Genomic DNA, 24,150 nt, shown 5'->3' with positions numbered 1-24,150 from the left:
ACACCTGCTGTGTGCTGGCCGCTGGCCTCCTTATCCCATATCTCAGGTAATTTTATAAAACTCTAGAGAGAGAGAGGAATTATGACCCCAGTTTTACTGATGAAGAAATCCAAGGTGGAGTGATTTGGCCAAGGCCATGCAGGGCTTCTGACTCCAGAGTTCCTGCTGGTAATTTCTGCTTCTGAAGAAAGGAGGGGATTCAAGGATTAACGCTCTCCATTTGATTGTGTCCCCGACAGGCCACAGGCAGGATGGATTGTGCTGAGAGGAGCCGGCGGGAACCCTGGTGCCCATAGGGGCAGCTCCGTCTCCTGAAGATGAAGGGGCCCAGGTGAAACTCAGGCCAGGCCCAATGACCAGCTCCGGGACGGAGGTCCACTGGGCCGAGTCAGGCCTGGGAAAGGGGCCCCGGCGGAGGCGCTGGGCCTGGGCCGAAAAGGGAAAGGATGCTGATGGGAGCGGCACGTGCAGCTTGGTAGAAGAGGCGCCCTTTCCCAGTGCCACCAGCCCTGAGCTCCTGGAGGACTTCCGCCTGGCCCAGCAGTGCCTGCAGCCACTGGAGTGGAGGGGCCCGGACTCACAGCCTGATGGGCACCCAGATCCTGAATCAGGAGAGTCTGCAGAAGAGGGTGAGACCGACTCCCCTGCAATCCCACAGTGGTGTCCCCCAAACATTCCCCCCTTCTGGCGGGAGGCAGGAATAGAGAGAGTTTCAAAAATTTTTTAAGTTAAAATCTACGAAGTCTACAATTTAAAATTTTTTTAAGATAGGTGGATGGATAGATGGATGGATAAGTGATAGCTGGATGGATAGGTAGGTGAGTGGGTGATGGATGGGTGAGTGGGTGGATGGATGGACAATTGAAAGGTTGGATGGTTGGATCAATGGGTGAGTGGGTGTTGGATGGGTGAGTGGGTGGATGGGTGAGTGGGATGGATGAATGGATATTTCTTGAGCACTTACTGTCTAATAATTATAACAACTATCCGTTTTCTGGGAGCTTTGCATACCTTACTGTCCTCCTTTCTTCTTTCCTTCTTTTCAGTCAACAAATATTGAGCACCTCCTCTGCAAATACAATAATAAATAAAAACAGAGAGCATCCTTGCCCTCATGAAGCCTACGGTGTAGTGAGGGAGGAAAATATTAATGAAAGAATCACATAAATAAATGGAAAACTGCAGCTGTAATAAATATTTCAAAGTAGAGGTATTCAGTCATATGAAACCCTATAAAAGAGAGCTTTTGACCTAAGTTAGAGAGATCAGAGAAGACTTCCTTGATGCGGTCAAGGTTGAGTTAATGTATGAAGGACAAATAGGAGTTAACTAGACAAAGGGAGGGAGAGAGGACCCTAGCAGAGGGATCAGCATGTACAAAGGCCCTGTGGTAGGAGAGGATGTGACACGGCTAGAGCAGGGAGAGACTGAGGGGAACCACGGAGCTAATGCGGGGTGGAGACAGGGACCTTAGGACCATATTAAAGGTTCAGCTCTCTCCTGGGAACAACAGGAAGACAGTGAAGAGTTTTCATATGGAGAATAAGAGTGAGGATTGAGATGATTAGGTGGCTGCTACAGTGGTCCAGGCAAGAGAGGATGTAGACTTGGGCAAACCTGGTGGTTCTAGACTCTAGAGCAGCAGGTGAGTTCGAGAGCACCATAGGAGGTAATCAGGACAGGACCAGGTGACAGGTTGGATGGCGGGGGGATGGGGGAGGGAGATGGCAAAGATGCCTCCCAGGTTTCTGGTTTGTGTAGTTGGGTGGATGATGTTTCCATTTGCTGAGACAGGAAACGCTAGGGGGACAACCAGGTTGAGGATTGAGTTTGGAGGACCTTTGAGACAACTAGAGGAGGTGTTCGAAAAGTATTTGGCCCTATGGGGGGATCGCTGGGCTTCTTGCCGTCGCCATGTGATGAGGAAATGAAAGCCCAGAGGGGTGAGATGGCCTAGGTAGTGTGACACAGTGAGTCCAGACCTGGCGTATACGAAGCAATGACCTTCTTTCCAGAGCTTGAAGCAGAGGATGTGGACAGCCCAGAGAGTTCCAACTTGCCACTCAACTGGCCCCCGCAGCAGTATCCTCAACTGGACATGACTGAAGAGGAGCCAGATGAGGCCCTGGGTGGTCCTGAGGTCCAGGAAGCTGGAGAGAGCTCCCCAAGGTTGGGGTATGACACTGATCTCAGCTCGGGGGGCAATGGGAACACCAGCCCCATGGCTCTGGGCTGGGGTCAACCCACAGGCTGGGTGGCTTCTGACGAACAAGCCAGTGGAGACAAACTTCGAGAACATTCTGAGTCTGCCAGGTCCTGGAGCAGTGGAACTGTGAACCTCAAGCCCAGTGGCAGTCTGGATTCTACCTGGGAAGGAGAGACTGATGTCCCCCGGCCCGCTGCCCTGGCAGAAACGTCACCCCAGAGCTCCAGCCACCACCTCCTAAACCCAAACGATAGAACTGGAGGAAGCGTTACTCTGGCGACGGCCACGGAATTCCAGGAGTCCTCAGCCCCTCCAGCCCAGAGCGTCCAGTGTCCTGCAGATAGATGGAGGAGAGAAACCACCAGCCTCTCCTGCCCTCAACCCGGGGACCAATCCTGGAAGCGGACACGCATATCACCTAAGCCGCTCCCTTCCCGATTCACGGGCTCCATCAGTGCCCTGAAGCCTCCACCTAGGCCAGCTCGACAGGGCAGGCCGCCGCCCAGGCCGGGAGCCACTCTGGCTGGTCACTCATCTTCTGACACCCCCAAGTACGGCCGGGGGCGGCTGAACTACCCGCTCCCTGATTTCTCCAAGGTGGGACCCCGGGTGAAGTTCCCCAAAGATGAGACTTACCGCCCCCCCAAAGCCAGGAGCCACAGCAGGCTGCCTGAGGGCCCTGCCAGGCCACTGATCTTCAAGTCACCTGCCGAGATTGTGCGGGAGTTGCTGTTAAACAGCGGAGAAGTCTGCCCGGGAGAGGACCCCCCTCCTACTCACCCCACCACCAGGTTACCCCAAGAATTTCAGACACCCGAACAGGCCACCAAGCTGGTCCATCAGCTCCAGGTAAGCCCGACTCATTTCTACACCAAGGCACCTGTTGGTCTGGGTTGGAGGCTGGTCGGGGTGGGGGGCCTTGGGGCTCAGCCAGGGGTCCCCCGCGATGAGGACAGTCCCAAGCCCTTGGCTCAAAAAAGCAGTGATTGCACTCATGCTGCGAGGGTAGACCGTGTTTGTTTGCTTTTAACTCGTGCTATGAAAAACTCAAGACATATACAAGAGAGAAAATAGTATGACGAACCCCCATGGACCCATCGCCCAGCGCCTGGCAACCTTTTTCATCTATGGCCTCACCTGTTCCTCCTCTCACCCTACTGGAGTATTCTGAAGCAATGTTCAGGCTTCAAATCATTTACCCCCAAATATTTCAGTGTGTGTCTAAAGATAAGGAATCGCTCTTAAAGATAACCTACTCTCAGCATACCTGAAACTTAACACCAATTCCTTAATATCAACCAACGTCCAGTCAGTGTTCGCGTCTCCCACTCTGTCTCATAAATGGCTTGTTTATTTTGGTTGGTTCGAATCAGGATCCAAACACGGCTCAGATATTGCACGCGGTCGATGTGCCTTTTCAAGTCTCTGCGCACCACCCCCCCACCCTGCCTTTCTGTTTGCATTCTTTGTCAAATCTCCTTCTTCCTTGTAATTTATTTGTTAAGGAAACGGGTTTCTGTCCTGTAGAGTCTCCCACACTTTGCGGTTTGCTGATACACTCTCTGATGTTTCTTCACGTGTCGCGTTGTCTTCTCTGTGTCCTGTGTTTTGCCCAGTTAGAGGCAGAGGCGTTTTCGAGTTGTCGTCGTCTGTTTATTTCTCCCCAGATCAGGAGCTCTGTGCCGGTAGGGATTTTTTTGGCAAGAGCCCATCACAGGTGGTGCCTTCAGGGGGTGTAAACTGCTTGCTGGTGTCTCGTTTGTGGTGTTAAGGACCCCTGATGGTCGTTGCCTTGATCCAGGCTTTCACTGGGGGGGACAGAGTGGTAGTATCCTAATGCTAGCATTCCTTCTGCATTTATTTGCGGGAAATCTTCTATGAAGTGAAACTTGCCCTCATCAACTATTTGGTTACCAAGGCCTCGTTCACATGGGAAAGACAGGAGAAATGCTTGATTCTGCCCTTCTAATTACCAGTGTTCAGAACAACGCATCAGTTCCCTGGCCTCCTTCAAAGGCGACCAGTGACACTTGTTCTTGCTTTTCCCCCCGTAATGACTTGTTTTAAGAAGCTCTTCAGTTTTGTGTATGGCAAATCGTGACTCTGAGTAAAGGCAACCGTGATTTTCAAGTCTTCTACTTTTCTACTTCCGGACGCTTCGATGATTCAATCAGCCATTAAAAAATACTTATTAAGCACATACTACTTAATTCCTGGGAACAGAGCAGTGGGGAAGACAGATGAGGGCAGGGAATTCGGACAAATAAGCAAGTAGCTACGGTTATGCATCGAGGCGGACCAGCCCAAAGGCCCCCATCCGTGACTCACTGTCAGGGATGTAGAAGAAGGGATGGTGGAGGAGTTGTCCTGCCACCCCCGACCCCCCGGAATGTGGCCGTGGGGGTCCGTATTGCACGTGAGCCTGAAGCGGTCTGCTGATCTACCACTACAGAGCTCTTTCACTCCGAGGCACCCAGAGGCCCCCTTTGGGGAGTGGGTTCCCTGCGACGGGTCTCACAGTGAGGGGCCTGGTGCGTGACCTCACTGCACACCCCCATCTCCTGCAGGAGGACTACCACAGGCTCCTCACCAAGTACGCTGAGGCTGAGAACACCATCGACCAGCTGCGCCTTGGAGCCAAGGTACTGGGCCCGGTGGGGTGGAGGGGGCCGCTCGGGAGACCCTGGGGATAGAGGAACCCGGGCCTTCCTTGTTCTACCACAAGGTCACTCTGTGACCTGGGGCAGTGACCTTGCCCTCTCCAGGCTCAATCTCCTTTACTGTTGATGAACTTTGAGTCCTTGAATGCTGGAATCCAGGGTGCCCAGGAGTTTTCACCGCAAGCTCTCTGCTTCTAGATGAGCTCTGGAGTGAGACCTCCTGGGCACAACTCCTGGTTCCATTACTGACTAGCTGTGTGACCTTAAGGAAGTTACTTGGGCTCTCGAGCCCCAAGGGAGTAGCACAGAATTTCTGCTCAACCCCTGAGGCTGATACTTGCCAGATCACACCTTTGCCTTTTCTCCTGCCCCAACTTCTCACCCACAGCTTCTCTCCTCACTGAATGTCTAGTGTGGGGCCGGGGGAGGGGGGAGAGGGGAAATCCACCACCCCCATCCTGCCCAGGCTCCACCCCGCCTAGGGGAAGCTGTGAATTCTGCACTTGGGCCCTTCCCCTTTTCTGAGGTGAGGCAGGAAGTGGGGCTCTCACAGCCCCTCCTGGTTTCCTGCTTACCTCTCCCCACCTCTTGCCCCATCAGGCAGCAGCGGAGGAGGGGTGGGAGGTGGGGTGCAGAGACGCAGACCCTCCCTCTCACGACGCCCCCCTCAACCCGGGCTGTCCCCATCACACTCCGAGACCCCTGCTCCTGCCAGGCCGCTGCTCTCCACCGTCTAGCGACGCTTCTTTTGTGAAGTGTCGCCGAGGCAGCCACGATGAGGAAACGAAAGAAGGGGCCCTGTTCTAGGAGCAGGACTTCCGCGTCCCCATACGCACCTCCTGACCCAGGCAGCTCCTTTCCATCCTGGCCTCCTTGGGCACAACTGTAAAAGGGGGTTCATCGGGCCTCCTAGGAGCCAACGGGCTCCCCTTCCTCCCCCCCTCCCCATGTCTTAAGGCTTCTTCCACATCTCTGAGGCAGTTTCAGGGGCCGAAGGGATGGGGGTAGTAGAGGGCTTGGTGAGGCATCCTCTCTGGGGAAACCACATTTTCATGGCCGCAGGCTCCTAGAAGGTCCGAGGAGAAAGGAACTGGTCATGGGGTCCAAAGCCTCAGCTCCCCTGTCTCACAGATCGGAGAATCAGGGCCCCAGGAGGGGCATAGGTTGCCAAAGGTCAAGGTCAGGGTCAGAGGCTGGGAATATCTCCTCCCTCCCTCCTTTCCTTCCTTCCCGCTTTACTTATTTAAAAGAATGAGTTCGTGTATGGAACGTATGTACCTGGCATCTGGCAGGTACCTCCTAAGAGTTAGGGAATATTATTATGATTAATAGTATTAATATGAAGATGTTCACTGGGTGCCCATGTGTGCCAGGCAGGGGACACCATGGGGGCACAGCTGTGTGCGTCTCCCGGACACTCCCCTGTCCCAGTGGGGACTCACCACGTGCACCTACGCCAGCCTGGCTGGTGACCCAGACCCCTGCGTGTGTGAGGGGGCAGAGGAGGAGAGGTTGGAGAGGCCAGGAATGGTTCAGCACTAGCTCACCTGGTCTTGCTTTCTGGAAAAATGATTCCTTGGCCTGAGGGTTCTCCTCAAGAGAAGGGTGAGCACAGGTAAGCTGGACTCTTCCGGAAGCAGGACGATCCTCTCCCCGCCCTGGGAAGCAGTACAGGCGGGGCTGAGGAGGACGTGCAGCCTGAGTGGGGAGGGGCCTTGCCGGGCTCCACGGAGCCCGAGGGGGCCAAGATTCCAGCCGGGCTTCTCACTGTGTCCGGAGCTCTGTAGACTCTACCCCCGAAGGTTCGGGAAACCCCAGAGCAGCTTCCTACTCAGAGCCCTTGCCAGGGAGCCCAGTCCACAGAGATGGAAGCGGTACTGCTCCCCCAGGCTGAGCTGGCTGATGTGACCTCCCCGGGGTCCACTGCATTCTGCTCAGAGCCCCCAGGGGGCGGGCTGGACCCCAGGCTGGGGATGTGGCCCTAAACACCCAGGCCAGGCCTGGCTCTAGGGCAGCAGCAGTGGGTGGGGACCAGGGGAAGGAGACTGGCATTTGCTGAGCAGTGAAAAGATACCAGGCCCCAGGCTGAGCACACTGCCAGAGTCATCTCATTTGACCCTCTTCACAAGAGAAACTGAGGCTCAGCCAGGTGGAGTGGTTTGCTCAACATACCACGGCTTGTGAGGGATTACAAGTGAGGGATTAAACTATGTTTGCCTGGTTCCAGAGTGGGCACTATTTTCCCCGTGCCTGGATGTGCCCAGCTCGGGCCCTGGCAATGGGTATGTGGCAGAGGCATGACAAGGCAGAATGATGATGTTACAGTGATAATATCAATAGTAAAACATGATGTGTACGGACCACTGTCCTCAGTCATTTACCATGGGGGAAACTGAGGCACAGAGAGATCACTCAACAAGTAGGTACCAGAGCTGGGGTTTGAGCCCAGTAGCCCACAGCCCACCCTTTTTTTTTTTTTTTTTTTTAGGTTTAACAGCTTATTTATTTTTTTAGGTTTAACAGATCCAGACTAAACGATTGTGAGCTCTGCCACTGGGGAAGCTGACCAGGGAGTTCCAGGGCCGGGCCGGGGGGCACTACTGGATCCCGTCTGGGGTATGGGCAGGGAGCCAGGGCTGGTCAGGAGTCACTGCTCGGTGACTAGCTTAGGGCCAGAATTTATGGGGGTGTCCTGCATTCGCAGCTGTGTTGCCACCTCCCTCCAGCTGCTGTCCCCCACCTCAGCTGTAGGGGGATCTGGAGGGGCTGAGACCGGAAATTACCCCAGAAAGAATCAGGGGGGATGACATAAAACTGCCTTTCCTAAAGTGTGTGTTCTGATGGCCGCCTGGTGGAGGTGAGGGTGGGAGTGGGAGAGGGAGGGGGAGGGGAGGGTAAGGATGTGGGGGAGGGAGGAGAGGCGCGGGGGGGGGGGGGGGGGGAGGGCGGGGGGAGGGAGGGGAGGCGCCAGGGAGGTTTGTGTGTTTGGAGGAGTTGGGGAAGCATTTCCTAGTCTCTCCACTCCCCGCCCCATTCATAAAGCCCATTAGCATTTTAAAGGCTGTGAGGAACCCATCTGTGCTGAGATTAGTCAGTTATTTAACCCAGTGTTTCCCGCACTCATCTACCCTTCCCTGCTTAACGCCCCTGAGGGAGCCAATCCAGCCTCAGCGAGCACCGTGGGACACCCTGGCTTAAACGGGGGCCCTGGGGGTGAGTCCTGCCCACCAGAGACGGGTCCAGGAGGGACAAGTCTGAGCAGCTCGGCAAACCCACACTCACCCCAGCTCCCCGCTTCCCGGGCCTCTGCACGGGCCTTTGGTCCCTCTGTGCAAACAGAGGTGCTGAGAGCAGTTTGTTCCTGTTGCTCCCCCAGGTTGGGCCTTTGGTGGACCCGGGCTGGGGCTGGCCGATGGGTGGGGCAGGGGGAGAACGCATGAGGACCGGGCCTCCCCCAGATTTGGGTCACCTTGGGAGGAGAGGGGTGCTGGTGGGCAAGTCCCCACAGGCGGGCCTGAGCAGATGGCCAAGGGGATTATTAAAATCCAGCTTTGTTCTCATCAGAGGCTGGGCCTGAAAGAGGCGGGGAGGCAGCAGGGGCCCAGCCACGGCTGAGCCATTGTCCCTCACTTTGGAATAGATTTTTCTGCCACAGCCAGGACGTGAAGAGCAGCTTAAGCAGGGAGAGGCTGCCTTCTGTGGGCCTGGGAGCCCACCCTGAGCTGCCCACTCCTGACCTTAGGGTAGCAGAGGGCAGTAAGATAAGCAGCCTGACGTCATGAGGACCAGGGGACACTGAGGCAACATAGGAGAGTAGCTTTTTTAGGGACCTGCCTGCATGATGGCCACATACATGACAATGGTGATGATGATGGTGATGGTGATGATGGTGATGGTGATGATGATGGTGATGGTGATGGTGGTGATGATGGTGATGGTGATGGTGATGATGGTGATGATGGTGATGGTGATGGTGATGGTGGTGGTGATGGTGATAGTGATGGTGATGATGATGGTGATGGTGATGGTGGTGATGATGGTAATAGTGATGATGATGGTGATGATGATGATGATGGTGATGGTGATGATGGTGATGGTGGTGATGATGGTGATGGTGATGATGATGGTGATGGTGATGGTGATGGTGGTGATGATGGTGATGGTGGTGATGATGGTGGTGGTGATGATGATGGTGATGATGATGGTGATGGTGATGGTGGTGATGATGGTGGTCGTGATGATGATGGTGATGGTAATAGTTATAATGTGGATGATGATGAATGTGGGGGTGGTGGCTGCTATTTAATGAGCCCTCACTTTGTGCAGACAGGTGAGTTCAGTCAGCTGCTCTAGCACTCAGAGGAGGGTGGTGGTAGAGCTTCAGTGTGAACCCAGGCACTGCAGAGCTCACGCGCTAAGCCAGAGATCAGCAAACTTTCTCTGTAGAGGGCCAGATAGTGAATATTTTCAGCTTTGTGGGCCATCTATTCTCCATGGTAGCAACTCATCTCGGCTGTTACAGGATGAAAGCAACCACAGACGATACAAAAGCAAGCGAGCACGGCTGTGTTCACTAAAACCTTGTTCCCTCAAACAGACCATAGTTGCCAACCCCTGCTTTAAACCACTTGGTCTTTAACTTCAGAAGGTCTTCCTTGGCCATCTCCCTGACTCTCTACTTCTCTCCCAAACACTAGACTATTTACCATATGAAATCCATCCTCAAATGTTGGAGATGTGCTACAACTGAGAGATAATTCCTTTGCTTGTTGATTGACTCATTCACGCAGTCATTAATTGCAGTTATTATCAATGTAATGATAATTATTGGAAATATTTTTATTAATAACAAATATTAATTATATTACTGTAATATAATTATACTTGTTCTGTGTTAAATATTAGATTGATTACAATATTATTATGGTATATTATAACAAATATTATTAATAAAATCATTAATATGGAAAACCATAGACTTTGGGGTCAAAGCAGAGTTATAATCCCAGCCCAAGGATTTTTCAGCTGGAGATTTTGAGTAAGTGACTCAACCTCTCTGAGTCTCAGTTCCCTCTTCTGTAAGATAGGCCTATGGTCCCTCCTTCTCAGGACTGCCATAAAGAGAGCATGAAAGGATATGTAAGCCCTTGGCCCAGTGTTTGGCCCCCACCCAAGGGTTCCACTAAAAGGTATTATTTATTATACAAAGGCATGTTTGTTGAGCGCCTGAATGATGGCATGAATGAAGGTGAGGCCTTTTGGGTGGGTTGGCTCCAACCCTTGGCTCTGCTGTGCCTCTCCTCCCTTAAAGGTGAACCTGTACTTGGACCCGCCCCAGCCCAGCCACAGCATCCACACGGGGACGATGCCCCAGGGGACCAAGGTCTTGTCCTTCACCATCCCACAGCCCCACTCTGTAGAGCGGTGGCCAGGCCCCGCCAAGGGCCTGCAGACCTCTGAGGCTTCAGGTGAGTCTGGGAGAGGAGATGTGGCTGAAGGGCTCCTCTGTTGTAACCCTGCTCTAGGGACACTTGGTTCACCCTGGGGTGGCACTGGCTTCAGGCCAGGGGAGGGAGGGAGGTGAGGCCCCTCTCTGGGCCCTGTGACTTGAAGAGGTCAAATGGAGATGTAGAAAGTGTCTGCTTTGAGCCAGAGCAGCCTGGGCGAAGCCCTAGCTCTGCCACCTAGCAGCTGTGTGATCTCGGACGAGTTGTATGACAAAGAGCATCGTCACTGTAGAGCCCTCACCCGGTGAGGTCCCCACTGGTGTTACCCCACTGACAGTCAAGGAGACCGAGGCTCAGAGAGGTGAGGACATGTAAAAGGTCACACTGCTATGGGGGAGGGTCGGCATTTGAACCCACATCTTTCTGAGTTGGAGCCCACACTATTGACTGGAAACCCAGAGACCTGGCTTGGCTCTAGCTGTGTCACCCGGGGCTGACCCACACCTTGTTCTCTCCTATATAAATAAATGGAGACAACACTGCCCAGGCCCCTCCCTCAGGTCGCTGTGAAGACGGCACGATCGTGAGATGGCTGAGTTTTCATTCGAGGATGGAGGTGGTGGATTCGAGGTTCAGCAACTGTCCCTCAGCCCCAGGAAGGACTGTTCTTGGCCCCAGCATTTAGTGGTTGTATATTCCAGGGTGGCCATCAGCTGAAGGAGACCTGAACCCCTCCTCGCCCCCCAGCACACCCGCCCTAGGGTGGCTTCCGGACGACCCGGGCATCGCCCAGGACCAGCCCTCAGCGGAGCAGGCCCAGGAACTGACTTCTCGGGCCAGTCGGTTCCTGGCCAAGGTGAGTGGAACCCCAGCTTTGCCCACGAGAGATGGAACTCACCTGGAGAAAGCGGAGCCTCTGCCCGCTTGGATGAGGGGCTGTCTACGAGGCTCACTCGTTATTCCCCTAATGGAGCTAACTAGGAACAGAGCCTCCCTGACCCTGGTTTTAGGGACCTCCTAGCTCCAGCCTCCTCCTTCTCACCCAGTGCTAGGTTTAACTCCCTTTTTGGCGTTGTGTCTCATCAAAGTCTCTCCAATTGTGCTTGAAACTACCTCCGGTTTCACTTCTGGGGGAGACTCCCTGCTTCTTCAGGATTCTGGAAGGGTTATGGAACCTCCACTCTACCTTCTCCTCTTTAGGATCGATCACCTCACTTCCCTAGTTCCTTTCGTTATGGAAATCAATCCTCAGTCACTTCTCAAGGGGCCTTTATATTTTCATCCAAATAACTATGAATTGTTTGCAGGTCTGTTTATAACTATACACTTGGCCTTATTCCAAAAGTACTTTAAAGCAGCTTAGAAAATACATGCATTGTAACCACATTCTGAAAATGGAAGTGAGGAAACTGGGGCAAAGGGGAAGTAAAGATAGGAAAAAAATAAAAGGAACTTAGGGAGAAGTGAAGAAACAAAATGCTCTGCTGGACCCTGAATGCTTTATCAGATTCACATTTGGTTTTGAGCTTCCTAGTTGTCAATGCAGAAAGGGAAATGCGATACACACATCACCATGTCCATAAAACAAATTCTTTCAAAGAAACACCACCGTTCTTTCTTCCCTTCCTTCCTTCCTTTCCTTCTTTCTTGTTTGTAACATCTTTATTGAGATATAATTCGCATAACATACAATTCAGTCATTTAAAGTTAATGCTTCAGTGGCTTTTAGTATATTCACAGCTGTGCAGCCATCAACACCATCAAGTTTAGAACATTTTCATCGCCCACTAAGGAACTGCGTATGCATTGAGCAGTCACCCCCCCATCCCCTTCCCCCCAGGTCCCGGCAGCTGCGCATCTACTTTCTGTCTCTTTGGGTTTACCTGTTTTGGACGTTTCCTATAAATGGATTCATGTAGCATTTGTCCTTTTGTGTCTGGCTTCTTTCACTTAGCATAATGTTTTCAAGGCTCATCCACGTTGTAGCAGCATGAACTTTATTCCTTTTTATCACCGCCAATCACCGCCATTCTGGGTCCTGTAACTGGAGAGATGTTTCTCCTCCTTGTCCTGTGTGCTCTAAAGTAAAGCAAAGCCAAGGTCACCACATTGAGCACCAGCTGGGGCATCAGCTGACCCCTAATGATCCAGGCTGCCCTGTCCATACAGGAGCCACTGGTCAGGTGGCTAGTGAGTACTGGACATGTGGCCACTCCAAATTGAGACGTTCTGTAAGTGTAAAACCCATACCGGCTTTCAAAGACTCTGTGCAACAAAAAGATTATAAAATTTTCAATATATTTTTTTACATTGGTTACATGTCAAAATAATATTTTAGGTTTATAAAATATATTATTAAAATTGATTCACTTGTGTCTTTTCACATTTTTAGTATGGCTCCTGGAAACTTTTAAATTACATATGCAGCTTGCATTACATTTCTATTTTATGTTATATAAATTATATAATGTAATTATATTAGGTAAATTTCTAGGTTATATTTTGGCACTGATCTAGAGCTTTCCTAGAATTGCTAAAAATCTCCAAATTGTCTTTGCCATTTTTTTCTAATTAAAAAAATTTTTGTAACAGTAATAGATACCCATGGTAAAGACCCTCACACAGGACAAAGAATATATTCAGTGAAATCTTTTCTTCCCCTCTTGCCCTTCTGCTTCATGCAAAATGTTTAATGCACACACATGCATTTATAGAAATGGTCACATGAGTATGTACACTATAATGTACCTTGACTTTTTTTTTTTTTAATTTATTTTCAAATGTGGTGTCAGGGAGAATGTCCTGACTCAAATTTTGCAGTAATTGAATATAAACTTAATAACTTTGCTTGCAAATTTTTTTTTTTTTGCGGTACGCGGGCCTCTCACTATTGTGGCCTCTCCCGTTGCGGAGCACAGGCTCCGGACGCGCAGGCTCAGCGGCCATGGCTCACAGGGCCAGCCGCTCCGTGGCATGTGGGATCCTCCCGGACCGGGGCACGAACCCGCGTCCCCTGCATCGGCAGGCAGACTCTCAACCACTGCGCCACCAGGGAAGCCCTAGCCTGACTTTTTTAATGTCCCAAATTTGAATATTTCTGGGTAGGCAGTAAATTCACTTTGTTCAAAGTTCAGAGGATACATATAGTAGAAAACCTTCCTCCCATCTTTGTACCCGCCCACCACCCAGTTCTCCTCCCTAGAAGCAATTAATATTTTAGTCTCTTGCATCCTTCTAGAGACAGTTTATAGTATACCTTCTAGAGATAGTTTATAATACATAAGCAACTGTGTTTGTATTTTTCCTTCTTTGTTCTCTCCGTATCTTATACAGATGGTAGCCTACCATAAGCACTGTCCTGTACCTTGATTTGATGCTGAAAAGTAGGTCTTGGAGGCATTTACACATGAGAATACACACACGTGCCCTCATCTTCTGGATGGCTGCATACCGTTCCACAGATAGGCATTCAGACTGTTTCCTGTTGCCCCATGCCCACCACGCTGCCGTAGGTTTCATGCACAGGAGTAAGTGCGCTTTGCTGTCAATAAATTCCTGGAGGTTCCACTTTGATTCTTCCCAAGGCTGCCGTGGCTCAGGCCAGTGGTGGAAATTTTCTGGCACCCGCCTCTCCGTGCTTGTCAGAAAACCCACATCCCAAGGCAGGGCCCAGCTCTCCGCACCAAAGCGTGACTGTGGCTAAGTGTGGGAGTCTGTAGGACTTAACTTCTGAGTCTGGATTAATGGAGCGTGTTTCCTTCCCTTTCCAATTCCCAGGTGGAGTCCTTTGTAGAACTGCTGCAAGCAGGACAGCTGACACCCCAGGACCAGCTCAAGGTACTGCCCACTTCAAGAGATGCCCTTGGAGCTGCCAAGACAGCTGCTCTGTCTCCCATGGCACAGGCTCTGAAGCCTCGTTTGCTGTAAGACAGACCAGAGAATCCCAGACATCGTGTCTCCTTTTAGAACAAACAGCCCCTGATTAGCTTTCCATGATAATGATCATTATATCACAATAGTCACCATTTATTAAGCAAAGATGCTGGTGTGCCAGGCACTGTGGTAAGCCCTTGATGTACATTATTTCATTTTATCACCATAAAAACCCGGCAAGGCAGTCACAGTCCTCACCCCCATTTAACTGGGATGAGCTGGAGCCCAGAGAGGCAGCTGGAAGGCCACACAGCCAGTAGACGGCACAGCCCAGACCCAGGTCTGTCTGATTCCCAAGTCCAGGGTCTTAATCGTTGCCCTGCACAGCTTCCCACGGATTATATTGCCTGTCGGCAACCAGGAAAAGGCCTTTTCTTTTTATAATTTTCCTTATTATAAAAGTAATTGCTAAAATGAAAACCGGGGGGAAAAGGGAAAGAAACCCCTAATCTAACCATTATTGGCTTATTTCCTTCTGGGCTCTCGTATTTCTAGATAACTGTGGTCATATATAAAATTTAGATTTCTGATGCATCAGCCAGGGTCCCAAGAAGATGGAGCTCTCAAAGCTGCGGGTGTAGGGATCCGTGAAGGGACTATTAGCTGGGGTGTGGGCAGCAGCCTCAGGGAGCCCGACCAGGGACAGCGAAGCCCAGGGACTAACGCCTGCCCGGAGCAGTTCCCTCCCAGGTCCCTTTCCTCCCACCCTGTGACCTCTAATAGATGCCTCCCTAGACAGGCCGCAGGGGAAACCAGCTGATGCCCCAGGCGCAGAGCCGGGTGGGGAGAGGAGCTGAGGGAGGGTGAGTAGGGCAAATGCAACGCAGTTGGTTTGATAGTTTTTACTGTTAATGTTATGTTACTAAGCATTATGTTACTATATAGACGTTACACACGTTCTCCAATTACAAAATGTGATATGGACTGTATTATCTCACTGAGTGGATGATCAAGGACCTTGAAAATCAAAACCATTCTTTTTCTTCCCCCTCTCCTGATTCCCCCATATGCAGGGAGATTGAGAGCTGTTGGAAGATAAAGTTTGACTGGGGGCTAGACTCTAGGTTGTCCTTGGCCTCAGTCTGTTGTCAGCATAGGGTGAGTGAGATGAGGATGATAAAAAGCCAGGGATAGTGAGCCCACCTCCCATAGTTTTAACCTCCCATGAGTTAGCTACGATCATGTTTACCGTGGGGACCTAGCATAATCGTTGGGACCATGAGCTCTGGAGCTAGAGGGCCTGGGTTCATATCCCGACTCTACAACTTTCTCACCCACTGTGTGACCTTCACTGACTTAATTAATCTCTCTGTGCTGTAGTTTCATCCTGTTTAAATGAAGATGATAAATTACCCCTCTCATTAGGGTTATGTTGAGGATTAAATGCATAATGCAAAGGGCTTTAGACAGAGCTCAGTGCTCATAAATGTTAGTTATCATTATCAACAGTATGATGGTGATGATAATACCATCTGTTGTGATAATCTATAAGGATTTGGGAAAAGAACGACTAATGTTCCAAAATCCACTGTTCTGAGAGTCGAGGATGAGGATCTAAGGTGTCTCAGGTACTAGGTCCTTATGGGGGTATAGTGACAGCACATTTGACACTATGACCATCATGGAACATTGGGTTCTTGTAGGTCTACCCAGGAAGGACTGGTACCCTCCGGGGCTGGTGCCAGGGCTGGTGCCAGTGCTCTAAGCCATGCCTCTGCCATACCAGTCTGATGGCAGGGAGATTGACCAGAGTGAGCAGCCTCCAGAGGGTACCAACCCCAGCCTTCCAGATATTCCGGGGCCTGGAGGCCTCCACAGTCCCGGAGTCCCACGCCCCTCCCCTCCCCCAAAGAGCTGTCTCGTCCACTGTGTCTGCAAGGATGGAGCCCACGGGGGCTGGGCACTCAAGTCTTCCTGGCCTGTCTGGTTTCAGGTCTTCCAGCAGCTAAAGGCTGTCCACGCGGCCTTGGAGGAGGAATATCTGAAGGCCTGCAGGGAGCAACACCTGGGCCAGCAGCTTGCCGGCTCCACGGGGACGCCCGGGAGATTTGATCCCGGCAGGTACATTCTGGGGAGAGAGGCCTCCAAGGACAGAAGGGTCAGGCCCTGGGTTCCCACCAGGAGGGGGACAGTTTGTCCTCATAATTCACACACTAGGGGAACAGGGAGAAGTCCTATCCCAATTAACAACATGTCCAGATGGGGGATACTTGAAGGCTGAGATTTGTGTCCTTTTGGAACTCCCTTCAATGAGAAGTGACCTTGGAGATAAGAGTTATAAAGCCCCTCATTGGACAATGGGGAAACTGAGGCCAGAGGGGGCAGGGATTTACTCAAGCTCCTGCAGCCAGATGGTGGCAGAAGGGGACTCAGGCTGAGGCCTCCTTATTCCCAGCGGCGTCCACTTTCACCTTGTTGATTTTGCTCTCCACATAATCTAGATTATGATGTCAGATGCACTCTCCACGGGCATCTCTGGGGCCTCTGCTCTGAAGCACAGCCTCCCAGACCTGCCTGATGTTTCCTCGTTCCAGGGAGCTGGAGGCAGAGATATTCCAGCTGGGAGTTCGCCTGGATGAGCTGAAGGACCACATAGACCAGAACCAGCAGGAACCTGAGCCAGCCGGGTCAGACTTGGCTCTGGACAGCTCCCCAGCTGTGCCCTCCCCCCTCCAGCCAACGGGCCTGCCCCCTCCTTTGGAGCAAGCCCCCACGCCCGCCATCCAGACCCTCTGCCCTGAGGTACCTCTTTGCCCAACCGTATTGGACTGTTCCTTCATTCATTCACTGTTTTCTCCATTCATTAACTTCTTCATGACATATCTGAGAAGTTTGTACCATGTGCCAAGACTCATGACACATGGTGGGAATTCAGTAGAAAACAACTGAAATAATAGGTGGCCTGTACCCTCATGGAGTTTTCTGTCTAGTTGAACTAGTTACCCGGTTACTTAACTATAATTTTGATCAGTGCTCTGAAGGAGAATTATGAGGTTCTATGAGAGTAGATAACAGGGTAACATATCTGAGTTTAGGGGGTCAGAGAAACTTTCCTTGAGGAAGTAATGTTTAAATGCGATCTGAGGGTGAGTAGGAATTACTAGGTGCAGAAAAGCCATCTAGCAGGAAAAACAGCCTGTGCAAAGGCCCTGTGGTTAGAGTATGGACCCTGAGGAGGGGTCTAAGAGGCAGGGGAGACAGGCAAGAGAGGGGAGGAGGCTGGGGAGGCAGGCAGGGGCCTCAGGATGTACATGTGTGGGTCACATCAAGGGGATGGTCTTAAACTCTGCTGGGTTTTTCAGCAGGAGAAGATACCAGAGGATTTGCAGGTAGGTCAGAAGCGGGGAGGTGGTGGGGCAGATGGAGAGACGTGCATGGACTTGAGAGAGGTTTAGAAGGTACATTTGACTGGACTTGGATTGGTGATGAGAGGAAAGGAGCAAACGATGACCTCCAAGCTTCTAACTTTTAGTCCTGGGTGAATACGGGGACTATTCACAGAGGTGGCGACACTAGAGAAGGGCTGTACATGGAAGAGGCTTTGTAGAATTCTCTCTAGCCCACGTCGCAACCCCATGAGAGGCAATCATCTCGAGTGCGTCATCTTGAGGGGCTCCCCTGCTCCCATGGTGAAGGTGTTTTGAGGGGCTGGGTGTCCATGTTGGAATGGAAATCTGGGTTCAAATCTAGGCTCTGCCCCTCACTTCTGTGTGACTTTAGGCAAATCATTTGAGCCTCAGTTACCTGTCTGTGAAATGGGTTGTAATAACCTAGGTACTGGTGGGATTGTTGTGAAGTGATGTCTGTACAGCGCCTGGCACGTAGCAGGGGCTCCATCAGTGGCAGTCAGTGTCAAAGGTCGCATGACCCAGTCCCTACTTGTGCACACGTAAAAGGATGATAGGTTAGTGAACCTAACCTATTTCTTACTCTTTGGCACCCAGCATGAGCCTGGCATAAGGTGGGTCCTTAAAAGGTGGTCTCAGATGTCTGCTGAATCTCTGCCCCTCCTCCTTTCTGGCCCCAGCTCGACGCCATCAGCGCTGGCCTCCACCCATTGCACGTGAACTTGGATCTGAGCGCTACCAGCAATGAAGTAGAGGACAGGCTGCTGGGCCTCCCGACCCCGCTCGGGCACAAGGAGCTGCGGGTGGAGCACGATTTCCACGGCCTCCTAGAGCGGTGAGTGCCCACCAGGAGTGAGGCGAGGGTGGTGGGTCCAGTGGTGGGACCTTGCTGGCCCTGCTGGGCAGAAGTCACGCCCCTCTGTGTTCTTCTGCAGGTACCTCAGTGTGAAGTCTCTCCCAGAAGCCCTGAGGCTGGAGGAGGAGGGGGAGGGGCAGGGCCACACCCTGGAAGTTGAGGGGCCAGCTTCAGCTCCAGGAAAAGCAGCGGCCACCAGGCTCCCCACCAGACAGCCCCCAGCACAGGCTGAGAGAAGTCACGGGGGCCCCGTCGAGTATGTCAATGAGCCTTCCCCGCTTGTCCCACACCAGCTCAGAAACCGCAGGGGTGGAAATTGTCATAGTGAGCTAGACAGTTCAGAAACGGCCTTCCTGGCCTGTAGCTCAGTGTCTCTCTAAAACGCGCAACATACACCACTGATAGCATTTGAAATGATTGGGTGTTGTGGGACGAGGTTTCTGGTAGGACAGATGCAGCATTAAATAACATTACTCCCCTTGTCAGTCTCAGACATTCCATGGACATCAAGGAGGAATCTCAGTTAGGGCCATTATGTCTTCAGTGCCTCTCTTGATCTTCCTTTAAAAAGAGAGAAAGAGAGAGAAAACAAGCAGGCCTCAGGCCCAGAGCCTTTACTAAGCAACAGGATCTATCTGGACTATGATAATATTGTTTTCATGTTCCTTGTATTTATTTGCAAAGTTAGTTTCTATTTGTAACACAAAATACCAGTCTTCTGTTTATAACAGTGACATAAAGTCTTTTTGAGTAGATTGAAAAAGTTGATGGAAGTGTCTGGAAGGGCGAAGACGGAAGACAATTCCAGAAGCCTGGGAAAGGGTGCTTTAGCGCATCTCTTTCCACACTGTTTCTGCTGCACTGTATAGGGTGGGTTTTGTAGGCATCCCCATTTTACAGTTGAGAAAAATGAGGTTCAGAGAGGGGAGGTGCCTTGCCCAAGGTCACACAGCGAGAGGGTGGCAGAACCAGCGTGGGCACGCAGGGGTTCCTGACTCCAGAGCTTGTGCCCTAGACTGTGTGGCTACCAGGACAGGGCTGCCCAGCCCATGCCATGGCTCAGGGCCAGTGTGCCTCTCCTTCCCTGCCAGGGAAACCGTGGAGCAGATGGCGTCTGTGAAGCCAGCAGACTTCCACGCATCCGTGGGCAGAGACAGGCCTGGACAGGGCCTGGACAAAGCTGAGGCAGCTCCTTCAGGCCCAAGCAGGCCCCCCCCACCTCAGGGCACCAAGTCTGCGGAGTCCCACCAGAGCAGTCTGACCAGCCTAGAGGGAAGTGGCATCTCTGAGCGCCTTCCCCCGAAGTCTCCGTGCCAAGCTGGCGGGCCCCACCTGGAGGTATGCGTCTGCACGGGGCATGGGCTGAGCCTCAGGGCCATTCCCTGCATCTCCTGGAGCCTCCTGCCTCCAGGCCTTTGCTCAGAATGCCTGCTCCTCCTGCCCTTGCCAGTCACAGTCCTGGCCAACATTCAGGGCTTGTGCCATAGCTCCCCACACCCCCATCCCTCCGCCAGGAGCTCCCCTTTCTCCTCTGAGAGCTTGCGATTTGCAGGAATCACAAATCACTGTGGAAATGTGACTTATGTGATGGATCCTCCCGTAGAAAAACACATGCGTATGCATGTGTACACACACACACACACACACACACGCGCGCGTGCGCGCACACACACACACCTGTAGTCCTAATGAGCCCATGGTAAGGAGTCTGTACTCGACCATGAACTCACTGAGGGCAGGCGCACGTGTCTCTCTGTTGGCCATCTTTGCACCTTGCATTAGATGCAGTGTGTTGGAGGTGTGCGTATTTGATCAAGTTTATTTTCCCAATTCATCAGGCCCGGGCATTTCTGCAGTCAGGTAGGACCAAGGTGTTCCAGGCCCAGCCCGGAAGCCGTGTGGACATGAGAATCCCATTCCCGCCACGGGACGTTTCTGCTCCTCTTTCTGTTCTCAACTCAGGATATCTCAGTATCTCTCCCAAGGGCCCTGGCTCCCACTTCTCAGGGAAGCGGGACTTACTCAGGGTCTTCTCGGGGCGTGGAGTCCCTGAGGTTGGCTGGGTGCTCGTGCTGCAGGACCCTCACCCCCTGGGCCCGGCTGCTGGGATCTGGGCCAGCCTCCCTGTCTGTGAGCCTCTGGAATGTAAGGCCCAGGCCAGGACTTGGGAAGGGTTTCGCAGTGTGCCTCAAGCACATTTCTCCAACTTGAAGGGACGCTGTCTCTTTCAGGAGCCCTGGATGGCATCCCCGGAGACAGACAGTGGCTTTGTGGGCTCAGAAACCAGCAGAGTGTCGCCCCTCACTCAGACCCCAGAGCACCGGTTCTCCCAGATCAGGTATCCTGGGGACCCCATCAGTGTACACACCTGAGATAGCCTGAGAATCAGAGTGCCTGTGAGCTCAGAACAGGGACAGATGGCCTGGGCGTTCTCAGAGCCCACACTTCATCCCCCCAAGGATGGTTCATTTCCCCTATCTTATTGATAGAGGGGAACTAAGGTTCAGAAAGGGAAAGCGACTTGCCCAGTGTCACTCCGCCAATCATCGACAGACTGGGAAATAAATATTTGTTGAGCAAATGAATGATGAAATGGTGAATGAATAAGGTCTGTAGGGAGGGTGGCGTGACAGAGCCACCAGGTAGAGTGATGGTCTCCAAAGCTGGATGCAGGCCCCTCGGGCTACCCAGGGCTGCCTGGGAAGGAAGGGTTACAAATTTTGTTTCTTTGTATATTATCTGAAAACCAAGTTGAGCTTTATAATTTTGTGTGAGTAGGCAGATGTACACTTCTGCAGTTTATAAAGAAAATGCATGTATAATGGGGGTGCATCCTCAGAAATACTGTACTGCCAGGGGTGCCAAGTCGCAAAGGTCAGGAGTTCATGGTTTAGCATGTGGAGGGTCTCAGCGGCTGTGACCTCCTTCTGTGTGACCTCAGCGTGTCTCTCCCTCCATGGTCTCCCAGCACCCGAGGGACATTAGCCCAGTCTTTCACTCCGTCTGTGCCCCGAGATGCAACCTCCCACCGCCAGACCAGGGGTCTTCCGGTACCCAGAAGAGCCTCCGAGCCCATCATACCCAGGAGCCGAGCCCAGAGGCTCCCACCTGGCCAGGACGGTCCTCTCGGGCAGAGGGCACCCAGCTTCTGCCTGGAGCGGGCACTGGCGGCTGAGATGGGTGAGTGGATGCATCTGGGTTGGCCAGAACCTGGGGGTGGCTGGATTGCATGGGTTAAAAAAATCAAATCCGTAAGAAAACTTGCATTACCCTTTAGATGCAAAATATCGTACAGGTTCATTGTAGGAAAATTTGAAATTGCAGGTAAGGTGGACAAAAGGGAACAAAAGAAAAAATAATAAGCTAAAAACCGTCACTGCTGACATTTTGGTGTAGAACCTGTGAGCTGTTTTCTTTGTCAGTGTGTGTGTGTTTATTTACAAATACTTAAAACGGAAATGGGATATTATACGTGAATGTTTAATAACCTCCTTTTTTTTTTTTTTTTGGCTGCATCGGATCTTAGTTGCAGCACACAGCGTCTTCGTTGTGGCGTGGGCTTCTCTCTAGTTGTGACGTGCGGGTTTTCTCTCTCTAGTTGTGGTGCGCGGGTTCCAGAGCATGTGACCTCTGTAGTTTGCGGCACGCGGGCTCTCTCATTGAGGCGCACGAACTCAGTAGTTGTGGCGCGCAGGCTTAGTTGCCCCCCGGCATGTGGGGATCTTAGTTCCCCGACCAGGGATCGAACCCACGTCCCTGCACTGGAAGGTGGATTCTTTACCACTGGACCACCAGGGAAGTCCCAGTAACCTCCTTTTTTTCACTAAACACCGTGTCATGAACACTGTGTCTATAAAATCTGTGATTTCATTTTTTACCTTTAAAAAATGCTTGTGAACTTTTTATTGAAATAAAACATACAGGAAAGAATATAAATTGAAGAATTTTCTCGAAGTGACCACAGACCAAGAAACTCAACACGATTAGAAGCCCAGACCCCCCTCAAGCCCTTCCCAGTCACTCCCACACCTCCCAAAGGTAACCACTGTTCTCAGATTAGCTCTGCATCTTAAGGTTCACCATTTAAAAATTTGAAATTTAACTTTAGTTAAAAGTTTAATTAATTAGTCACATGCAGTTGTAGGAAATAATACACAGAGATCCTTCCCCCAGTTTTTCCCAATAATAATATCTTGCAAAACCATAGAGCAATGTCACAACCAGATATTGACATGGATTCAGTCAAGACACAGAACATTTCCACCATCTCAGGGTCCCTCATGTTGCCCTTTTATAGACACAGTCACCCCCTCCTTAACTCCTGGTAACCACTAATCTGTTCTCCATTTCTGTAATTTTGTCGTTTCAAGAACGTTATAGAAATGGAATCGTATAATATGTAACCTTTTGGGATTGGCTTCTTTTTCACTCAGCATACTTTCCTGGAGACTCATCTAGATTGCTCCATGAATTGATAGTTTGTTCCTTTATATATTGCTGATTAGTCTTCCAAGGGCTCATTGTTTTAATGCATGGGCCAGATGAGTGGTTTGTAACCTCTGGTCACCCATCCCTTTGAGAGGCTAGTTAAAGTTTTGAATGCTCCCCCAGGAAACATGCACACAGGCAAAGGTGTGACTAATTGCAGAGGGAGGTGAGGCTCCGAAGCCAGTCCCAGAGCAGCCTGGTGATGCAGAGTCTGGGGGCCCTCGTGGAGGAGCAGGGGCCTCTTTGTAGGGGGAAGGCCCTGGAGACTTGGATCTGATGCCGAAATGGTGGATGGTGGAGGGAAATCTAGTTATAAACAGCTCTGCAGGTCCGCTTTGCTCCCAGCAAAAACCACATCTTCTTCCTGTTTTGAGGGTCATCGACCTCGATAGGAGCCTCATTCATGACCTCAGCCGGGCCCCATCTCTTCACCCCCAGCACCCTTCCACCCGCACAGGTTCTCACTTCAAGGGTCCTCTCTGTGTGAACTCACTCTGACCCCTTTCTGCCTCCCTAGTGGTCCCTGGCTCAGAGTTCAAGGGCCGAAAGCAGCTTTCTGAGCAGCTCCCCCATGGCGCGACAATCAGCCCACCCCCGACCCTGGCCCCTGCAGCCGCCGCTCCACCCCATGGGCCCGCAGAGACCACCTCCACCTTCCTCCTCACCAGGACGGGGCGAGAGTAAGTTGCATACTTGGGCGCTGCGGGTTCAAGCTCATTGTAGAGCCAGGAAGCACGGGCTTTCTAGGGTCTCCATCCAGTGGTGGCTGTGCTGAGGCCAGACGGACCCAGGCATCCTGCCTCCCAGCTCAGGGCTGCTCCTGTGGGATGTCATTGATCTAGATTCTGAGGACACTTCTCCAGCTGGTGGGAAATGACCTAGAGGTTCACCTTGCTGGTGCTAAGACCCCTCTGCCTGTCCCTCAACATTTCCCTTCCAAGACAGGTCTGCACTTCCCAGGGGTGTGTTTTCTGCAGTTTACGCATTCATCGTATGAACTGAGAAGGGACAATTTTTTCAATTTTTAATTTTTAATCCAAGTGCAGTTTTTCTACTGAGAAAGTTTTCTCCTTGCTTCATTAAACAGAAATGGGAAAAGAGATTAGTCAGTCCTCTTACTTCTCCTCTGAGTAGCTTTTGGCCAATAATCAATCACAGGCCTTTGTTGGGGTGGGGTGTTGGCTTCCAGGCCTGAGTTGAGTAAGTTCACTCC

The 24,150-nt window shown here is 51.6% G+C and overlaps 1 protein-coding gene across 2 annotated transcripts in view; it reads left to right on the top strand.

Annotated features, from left to right (window-relative positions):
• Positions 1-24,150, top strand: part of AKNA (AT-hook transcription factor) — a 41,905-nt gene that overhangs the window by 4,842 nt on the left and 12,913 nt on the right. Inside the window, exons 2-16 of one of the 2 annotated variants that reach the window (XM_079926010.1) lie at positions 240-629; positions 2,016-3,055; positions 4,774-4,848; positions 10,178-10,334; positions 10,606-10,674; positions 11,015-11,169; positions 14,091-14,150; positions 16,180-16,307; positions 16,781-16,988; positions 18,274-18,428; positions 18,529-18,705; positions 19,541-19,787; positions 20,681-20,787; positions 21,418-21,629; positions 23,455-23,617. In XM_079926010.1, coding sequence (XP_079782136.1) covers positions 353-629; positions 2,016-3,055; positions 4,774-4,848; positions 10,178-10,334; positions 10,606-10,674; positions 11,015-11,169; positions 14,091-14,150; positions 16,180-16,307; positions 16,781-16,988; positions 18,274-18,428; positions 18,529-18,705; positions 19,541-19,787; positions 20,681-20,787; positions 21,418-21,629; positions 23,455-23,617 — 3,230 coding nt within the window. In that variant the 5' untranslated portion in view covers positions 240-352. The remainder of the gene's footprint in view (positions 1-239; positions 630-2,015; positions 3,056-4,773; positions 4,849-10,177; positions 10,335-10,605; positions 10,675-11,014; positions 11,170-14,090; positions 14,151-16,179; positions 16,308-16,780; positions 16,989-18,273; positions 18,429-18,528; positions 18,706-19,540; positions 19,788-20,680; positions 20,788-21,417; positions 21,630-23,454; positions 23,618-24,150) is intronic. The other variant, XM_079926011.1, reaches the window with a different exon arrangement.

Source organism: Stenella coeruleoalba, assembly GCF_951394435.1.
Source record: "Stenella coeruleoalba genome assembly, chromosome: 7".
NCBI lineage: Eukaryota > Metazoa > Chordata > Mammalia > Artiodactyla > Delphinidae > Stenella > Stenella coeruleoalba.
This window is presented reverse-complemented; position numbering and strand designations above follow the sequence as displayed.